This window comes from Aphanomyces invadans (genome assembly GCF_000520115.1).
Source record: "Aphanomyces invadans strain NJM9701 unplaced genomic scaffold supercont1.1, whole genome shotgun sequence".
Taxonomy (NCBI): Eukaryota; Oomycota; class Saprolegniomycetes; order Saprolegniales; family Verrucalvaceae; genus Aphanomyces; species Aphanomyces invadans.
In genome coordinates, this window is record NW_008580146.1 from 1,982,916 (window position 1) to 1,990,694 (window position 7,779).

At 52.7% G+C, this 7,779-nt stretch overlaps 4 protein-coding genes across 5 annotated transcripts; 2 read left to right on the forward strand and 2 right to left on the reverse strand.

The window, feature by feature from the left end:
• The first annotated feature begins 733 nt into the window (after positions 1-733).
• Positions 734-2,114, forward strand: H310_00622 (hypothetical protein). The gene is made up of 4 exons (XM_008863468.1): positions 734-1,259; positions 1,315-1,416; positions 1,493-1,670; positions 1,720-2,114. Exons 1-4 carry the CDS (start codon positions 825-827, stop codon positions 1,929-1,931), a joined length of 927 nt encoding a protein of 308 aa, XP_008861690.1. The 5' UTR covers positions 734-824; the 3' UTR covers positions 1,932-2,114.
• A 496-nt stretch (positions 2,115-2,610) lies between these two features.
• Positions 2,611-3,659, reverse strand: H310_00623 (hypothetical protein). The gene has a single exon (XM_008863469.1). It carries the CDS (start codon positions 3,643-3,645, stop codon positions 2,824-2,826), a length of 822 nt encoding a protein of 273 aa, XP_008861691.1. The 5' UTR covers positions 3,646-3,659; the 3' UTR covers positions 2,611-2,823.
• A 321-nt stretch (positions 3,660-3,980) lies between these two features.
• On the forward strand, positions 3,981-5,105 carry H310_00624 (hypothetical protein). Its single transcript, XM_008863470.1, has one exon. The coding sequence runs from the start codon at positions 4,643-4,645 to the stop codon at positions 4,979-4,981; it is 339 nt and encodes a 112-aa protein (XP_008861692.1). The 5' UTR covers positions 3,981-4,642; the 3' UTR covers positions 4,982-5,105.
• A 275-nt stretch (positions 5,106-5,380) lies between these two features.
• Positions 5,381-7,303, reverse strand: H310_00625. 2 transcript variants are annotated; one of them, XM_008863471.1, is made up of 3 exons: positions 7,042-7,303; positions 6,269-6,982; positions 5,381-6,201 (listed from the first exon to the last, which is right to left on the reverse strand). In XM_008863471.1, exons 1-3 carry the CDS (start codon positions 7,222-7,224, stop codon positions 5,506-5,508), a joined length of 1,593 nt encoding a protein of 530 aa, XP_008861693.1. In that variant the 5' UTR covers positions 7,225-7,303; the 3' UTR covers positions 5,381-5,505. The 2 variants fall into 2 exon arrangements, with proteins under 2 accessions (XP_008861693.1, XP_008861694.1); XM_008863472.1 differs by having other exon boundaries at positions 6,269-7,303.
• Between the last annotated feature and the right edge of the window lie 476 nt (positions 7,304-7,779).

Below are 7,779 nucleotides of genomic sequence, written 5' to 3' on the forward strand. Positions count from 1 at the left end.
GTCACAGGTGTATTTTCCTTTTTAAATATGATCTATTTGAAAGATCATAATTGTATTGCATACTGCGTCTCGTCATCATGGTTTAAAAGTAGAGCATATTTTTCGAAAGGATTTTATTACGACCTGCTTTTACACCAACGACGTCGCCAACGAAGTCACGTGTGATTGGCTGATGTATTTATTGACGTATTAAATGCAAGAGGCGATGAAGATCGTACACTATCAAGAATCAGAAATAATGTATTTAGAAAGACAGCAGCGGTATTTGTTTCTGGAGGGCATGCATGCCACAAGTATTACACGTCGGCTGCATTCAAATCAGTGCAACGCTGAACAACTTCAATCGATGCTGACCGCTTGGACACAGCTCAATGGTCGTCTCGGTGCTTAAAGGTCCCGTCGACGTCAGGGGAATGCAACCTGCATGAAGAAGATCGGTTGTGGCGCATAAATTTTGACGGAAACAGAATCCCAAAGTGTGCCGTTGCCGACATTTTTCAAGGTGCACACGTGAGTTGCAGCTGTAGGTGCTACTGAAGGCAATGGCAGCTCGAGACAGCACGTGTCGTTGCCCCCTCGACGAATCTTTACGTCACGAGGGCGGTTGTTGGAGATTATAAAAATACACGCCTGCAACATCGTAGTTTTATTTGTGGTGAAAATCTCGTGTAAGTGCGATGTGTAACCACCATAGACTCGGCCCTGATTGGGCCGTACCAGTGACACTGGAACCCCCACGAATCTCTCTCGACCCAGTGGGCACAGGCGGCACTGCACGCATCACGTCCCCTTCGCCAACCCCAGCGCCATCGGTCGTCACCATCATGTACTACGGGTGGCTCGTTGGCATTGTCCTGTCGCTGGCAGCGAGTCTAGTCGGAACTGTTGGGAAGGTCCTGATGAAACTTGCCCACAAGCGCCACGACAGCTACCTCTACTTTGCCGGCGCGTTTGTGTGTGTGATCGTCATCAACCCCGTCTTCGACGCGTGGAGCTACTCATTTGCGGCACAGTCCGTGCTAGCGCCCATGGCGGGCTTTAGTGTTGTGTGGAATATCGTGTTGGCTCCGTACGTGCTTAAGGAGACACTGTCCGACCAAGTCGTGCAAGGGTCGTCGATCATTCTCGTGGGATGTGGCCTTGTCAGCATGTCCGGCGACCATGCATCGCCCACGCACACACCTGAGCAGCTCTACGCTCTCTTTTCCGAAGCCATTTTCATTGTGTACGCCAGTATTTTTGCCGTGTCATGTATCGCAGTAAGTGCATCGCCGACTGACCGGCATGTCTGACCTGTGCTACCGTGAAATGTAGCTGTCGTACATCGTCCACACGTTTCCCCACTCGAGTTACACGCGACGCTTTGCATTCGGCGCGTTGGCCGGCCTGGTCGGTGGCAACCTTTACTTTATGAAGGTACGTTTTCCTTGAGCTTGCCTGACCGATGGCGTGGACGGCTGGGATCGCTCACGCGTGCTTCGGTGGCGTATAGACGTCTGTTGAATTGATTGGCAACGGCGGTGACGTGTGGAGGAATGTCGGCACGTACTTTATCTTTGCAGGGGCATTGGGGAGTGCTGCTGGCGGCATCTTTGTCCTGAACCTGGGGTTGAAGGAATACGATGCGCTGCACGTCGTTGCTATCTACGAATCGTTCCTCATTTTGTGCGGTACGTCTGCATTTTCTCGAGTCCATGTGGTCGTTCATCGCGCGAGTAGGGTCGATTTCCGGAGTCATTTTCTTTCGGGAGGACCATGACATGCAAGGATGGTGGCAAATCATCATGTACCCTGTTGCCATCGTGACGACGATCGTGGGAGTCATTGTCTTGTCGCGGCAGCCGTCGCAAGCGGCCACCCTTAGCGACGAAGAGGGACAGCCATTCATGTACTCGACGGAAACGACCAAGTTGGTTGCGAGCAACATATAGTCACGACGAATCCCTGCCCATCCATAGATATAGAAAATATTCATATCCATCGCATTCCGGACCACTTGGATGACCGTGCATCAACCTGTTGGTGTGCCCAAGGTTTTGTGTGCATTAGAGGAACAGGATTGCCACGAAATACACTGTCCATGCCATCGGTTGCTTCAACATGACATTTCTGTCGTCGCTGTTCGGCTCATTGCTAGGGATAGCACGCCACGAGCCTCGTACCGACAAGCTCCTGACCACCGACAACCGCAGAAACCTGCCGAACTACCTAATGGCACGGGAGAGGCTTACAAGCCACCCTCACGACACAGGATGACAGGACCCTCTACTTGTGGTCTGTGCGTCTGCCGGGGCAGCGCTTCCACGCCCTCATGCATACCAGTATTGCCTAAGACCAGAGCGAGAATGCCCAACAGCCGTCGCCTTCTCAGTTTCGCCATTCAACATGTCGTAGGATTGTAACGAACCTCCCACGCTCGCCTCGAAAGGCTCGTCTATCCTTCCATTAAAACCGCCATGCAGTGCGTTTGTTGGAGAGCTGTAGAACCAAGTGCAGCACGTGCTTGCCTGTGGCACTCGTTTACGCAGAAGAGCAGGAGATTGACGCTAATGCCCGGCAACGCTGACGTCCAGCCATGTGCAAGCCACATTCGAGAGTCTCGAAGGAGAGCTGACAGTCGTCGCCATATGAAGGCGACAGGGCGGTGTGTGCTGGCGAGCATCTTGTCTCCGTTTGAATGGCCTGGTCAACCAACTGCATTCGCAGCTGCCCTGTAGAAGGGTCGTTTAATATGTACGACAAATGTGAATCTGGCGTCAAGTGTGTCGTGCTCAGAATACGTGGAACCAGCCCATGACACGAGTGATACGTCTGTTGTTCCTGTCAATTGATAGATGCTGCAGCTGCGGCTGCTTGGCGGCGCCCCTCCTTCTCCTTCTTGTGCTTGCTGAGCTTCTTCGGGGCCTTTGACGTCCGTCCTTGGAGCGCTTGCTTTTGGTGCAACATGTACGCGTACCCGACGACCCCGGCCAGGGCTGTGACGACAAACCCGATGACAAACAACAACGTCGTCGTGTTGTTGCCCTTGGTTTCCTTCTTGCCACGGCGTTGCTTCTTGGACTTCGCTTGATCTTCTGTCGAGCCTTCAAACGGCTTTGCAGACGCCCTCGACTTTTTGAACTCCTCAGCTCGCTTGGCTTTGGCAATGAGCTTGGAGAGAGTAGTTTGAATCGTTTGCTTGCACGGGTCGGAAATCTTGGAGCCGTCCGTGGGGTTGGCTTCGATTTCAGCACGACAGTCGGCGGGGATTGACGCCATCATCTTTCCAAAGATCTCGGGGGTGACTGGGTCGTTCGGGTTGCGGACGTTGCCTCCCATGAGCTTTTGCAGTGTCGTTTGCACTTCAGTATTGCACTCATCCGACAATCCTTTTGCATCTTCGGGATTCATTTGAATTGCAGCGCGACACTCTGGAGAAATCAACTCCATCATTTGCGCGACAACTTCTTCGCTGATGTGGGGTTTTTGACTCGAGATCGGGTCGGCCGCATCGTCCAGGCCAGCTTGCACGATATTGTCCGACGCCGTGTTTGCATCAGCAATATCTTCGACAACGTGTGGCTCTTTCGCCTCAACGTCGGCCCGCACGGACACAAAGTTCACACATCCCAGCACGAAGAGCGCCGTCAACACGCGCAGTTGCATCGTGACGTCGAAGGTCAAATGAGCCACGTGGACCACGCTCTACGATTCGCCCAATCAGAGAGCCTCGTGTTTTCGTCAACTTTCGAAAAAGATCGTGTCCATATCAGAAAAAATTTGGACGAATCGATCGAAATATCTACGAAAATGTACAAAAGAAGCATTGACCGTGGAAATCTCCATCGTGCGAGCAATCGAAAGAGCGCCGACACCGACTTGCAATGACGGCGATAGCCCACAGTTGCAACATCGCCCGAAAATGTTGAATAGAAGCGAGCAGTCCCGTTTTTGTGGACACGCGGAATCCATCGAGATCTCTTTGCACCAGAAATGCTTTGGCGAAAATTGAAAAATTATTTATATGCATTTTTTGTATTGGGTGCCGTCAAACCCTCGACGTCTGGTGCAGTCCACTCGAAACTGAGGCATTGACGGCCTTGACGATGCCTAAGTCTTTGACGATTCCTAGACGCAGACGCCCTTCACCATGCCATAGTTGTGCCTGCATTGCATTAATATATAGTGTCGACCGGCCATCGCCGTCTACGGAAACGAGGGCCCGCCTTCTGCGGCGGTTTCAAATCGGATCACGGCTGGTCGCTGCGCCTCCCGCAGTCGCGACATGATCTTGGAGAGGCTGATGCCGCACAAACTCTGGCCATTCACCGACACAATCGCAACGCCGTTCGTGATCTGCTTGTACTTTTTCGACTCGGTTCCGTCAAAGCACTCCTTCACGATCGCACATTTCTTGACGGCGTCGTACCCGAGTTTCATGCCCATTGACTGCTGCTGAAACACGACGTCAAACCCGCTCTCGCTGTTCCACTTGACGCCACCAGGCTGGGGGTGGGCTTCGTTGTTGTCGTCAGCGGACCCCAGTGAGCTCCGTTGGTCAAAGTCCAGATCATCTTCAGGGGCTGCGTGGGGCGAATTGAGTAAGCTGCTGCTTTCGCTGCGTTGACTGCGTGCTTCTGTGTAGGTGGTCGCAGGTACGTCGATGCGATATTGCCTTTGTTGTGCAGAGGCACTATTTGGAGGGGTCGTGGGGATGTCAAACGCACCAACGACGCGCGAAATGATTCGGGGATGCAGGATCGGCGAGGATGGCGAGACCGCTGGTTTCAACGTCGGACTAGTCACGTGGCGCTTCGACTCGGCCGAGCTATTGGAAACATTTCGTTGGGTGTTGGTTTGGCTCGGCAGAAATGCTCGGAAGTCTTTCGGCTCCGTGCCTGAAATATACGCGCTGAGTAGTGCCATGAACTCGGCCTCGGTCTTGGCTTTTGCGTTTGCCGCCTGCTGTCCTTCGTTACGTCCAAGGGACGCATACATCTGAAGCTGTTGGGAGAATAAATCTGGTTCATGCTCGTATCGCTTGGAGGTGCGCGGCGCGTCGGCGGCAACGGAGGACGACGAGGTCATGTGCAGTGTCGATGGCCGTTCTACCTGTTTGTTGCCCCCCACAATTGTAGTCACAGCTGCAAATACTTCCATTATATTTATGCGTCAGTTGTCCATACAAATTTCAAGTTTATCCGTGCGGAATACAATAAAATGCAATTGGCCTCCAAATCCAATTAAATAGAAAGACACCTCTAAGTTCGGTTGTATCAAATGTTTTTCCGACCAACACATACATTGCACTCGAATAGAAGATTTTTTCAATTTCGTTTTGGAAAAATACGCCAGCCAATCAACATTGCGCAAAAATATCGAAGCGGACCTGAGTGGCATCCGCTCTCGTTGGGGAGTTTAGGCAACGCCGCATCGGCCGATAGCCACACGAGCAGCCCGAGCGCACCGTCCCCGCATACTTACACCACTGTACCCTGAGTTAACTAGAATATATTTATGGAGAGCCTACTTGGAGTCCTTGCTGGCAGGCCGGCCAGCCTCGTCGTCGTCGCTGCTGGTGGCTTCGTACATCCCATGACGAATGTCCACAACGACATCATCGTCGTTAGCGACAGTGACATTGGCGTGATTTTCTTGCTTCTTCCCAGAGAGAATGTTGCCATGGCGACTGTCTAGGACGGCCAAGACGATACACATGCCCAGGAGAATCCATGCCAACGTGAAAAAGAGGTGTATGACGGGGGTGTAGCTCCCGGTGGCGTCGCGGATGTATCCCACGACGAGGTTGCCCGAGAACGTCCCGACGGCATCGAAAACTTCGGCGATCCCGAACGCCAGGCCAAAGCGCGACTTGGGAATGGTGAGAGGTACGCAGGCCATCAGGACCGTCGGGGTCGCACAGAGACAGATCGACACCAAGAGGAGTGCCACGACTGGCGACGTCGACGTGAACAGCAGCAGGCCGTACGTCACAACGCCCAACGCAGCAGACGCTACAACCACAATGACGCGGCCCCCCGTTCGATCAATGATGAGACCGGCCACGGGGGCAAAGAGAACGAGGACGTGGGAGAGACTGGTCACAATCCCAGACTCGATGACCGAGTACCCGTGGACTTGGTACAAGTAGCTGCTCGAGATGTTCAAAAACAAATGGAACACATTTGCATATACGACGTGCATGATCACGAGGACCCAAAACTACACCACACACGAACATGAGTGACGACAACGCGGTGCCGACGATGATCTGTTGCTGCCTACGTACCATGAGTGGGAATTCTCGAAGCGAGGATAGCGATGGCATGTGGTTCGAAGCGACAATGGCCGCAGGTCGGAAGCGCTTCCCCGGGGCTTGCAAGTATGCATTGAGCCACGGCAGGGCGGGGTCCATAGCAGCTTCGGAAGGCTGTGCAAGCGTGGACGTGGTTGTCGCTCCAAGCTGTTGCTTAAACTTGCGCTTGAGCTGTTTGAGGCGATGAATGTATTGCACGGATACAACCGCGACAGCGCACGAAAGAAAACACACAGCGAGGCCGTAGAGAAGACCATACGTGTAGCTCCCAAAGTACATCGCGATGGGGGCCACCGTCGATTTGGCCAGAACCTTAGCCAAACTGGTGAAGGCGACCATGACCCCGACGGCAAAAGTAATCTCGTTGGAATCAAACCAGTACGACACCATGGCGCGTACACCGACGATGACGCTGCCACCGCCAAGGCCGTAGATCACTCGTCCGAGAATCGCCATCCAGAACGTGTGCTGTTGCATGCCAAACGCGACGATCGAGTGGCCGATGCACATGAGGACGAGAAAGCAGAGGATCGAAAAGTGACCACGGGAGTCCATGATATGTCCGCCAAAGAACGGAATAATCATATTGGGCACGCTCACGGCCGAGTTCAGGGCGCCATACATGGTGTTGGAGATGGGAAATGTCTTGTCGTCAAGCATAAATTGCTGCAGCGCACCCAATTCATTCTACGTCCATGAGATGAGGAAGCATACACCCCATGCAATTCACTGTCGCTGCATCGCACCGTGACGAAGTGCGCAGCGAACGGGATTAGGGACAGCAGCACGAGGAACCAGAACCGGAACATGGGCGACGCCGTGCTCCACACATGCCATTTTGGAACGTGCGGATAGAAGTAACGAGGCGCCGTCGCCACGGAGGCTGATGCAACCAGAAGCGGCCTGCCTTCTTGGATGGACTTGGGCATCGCTGGCGAATTCGACTCTGAGTGCACCTGCACTGCACCAACTTGATGGATCTTTGGCTAGTGATGTGTGTAACTTGCGAGATCCTTGGAATGTTGAGCAACGCGTTAGTTTTATACATTATTAAAACCAATCATATGTATACGTACTTTCCATGGCCAATCAAATAGAGTACTGCATGTAGGGCACCCAACGCTTTTCATTGGTAGATATTTCACGACCTCTACATGCGAATGGTGTGAAGACACATGTCACCTGCGTGCAATTGGCATCTTGACCCACATCAGCATTTGATCTGTCCGATAACCCAAGCGCAGTGATGCAAGCGCGCAAACTGACATGGTGAGCGTTAGCAACGCAAGGTACACATCCTGGTTTAGCCGCAAACCCACCATGGCAGCAGGCGCAAGTATTTCCTCCAGTAACAACCCTTGTGAGTGCACGAAATAGTTTTTGCGTCCATTGAAATCTTCAGTATATCGTGAAAATGTCGGGTAAATTATGCATTAAGTCTGGTTGAATTGACCTGACTTGATGCATCAGAAATTTTATTATGC

Excerpts from the sequence above, each read along its gene's own strand:
- H310_00622 (XM_008863468.1), top strand. The coding sequence starts at position 825 with ATGTACTACGGGTGGCTCGTTGGCATTGTCCTGTCGCTGGCAGCGAGT. Across the intron at positions 1,260-1,314 it reads TTGCCGTGTCATGTATCGCA|CTGTCGTACATCGTCCACAC; the intron begins GTAAGTGCATCG and ends CGTGAAATGTAG. Across the intron at positions 1,417-1,492 it reads GCAACCTTTACTTTATGAAG|ACGTCTGTTGAATTGATTGG; the intron begins GTACGTTTTCCT and ends GGTGGCGTATAG.
- H310_00623 (XM_008863469.1), bottom strand. The coding sequence starts at position 3,645 with ATGCAACTGCGCGTGTTGACGGCGCTCTTCGTGCTGGGATGTGTGAAC.
- H310_00624 (XM_008863470.1), top strand. The coding sequence starts at position 4,643 with ATGCGATATTGCCTTTGTTGTGCAGAGGCACTATTTGGAGGGGTCGTG.
- H310_00625 (XM_008863471.1), bottom strand. The coding sequence starts at position 7,224 with ATGCCCAAGTCCATCCAAGAAGGCAGGCCGCTTCTGGTTGCATCAGCC. Across the intron at positions 6,983-7,041 it reads TCGCTGCGCACTTCGTCACG|AATGAATTGGGTGCGCTGCA; the intron begins GTGCGATGCAGC and ends TCATGGACGTAG. Across the intron at positions 6,202-6,268 it reads TTCGAGAATTCCCACTCATG|TTTTGGGTCCTCGTGATCAT; the intron begins GTACGTAGGCAG and ends TGTGTGGTGTAG.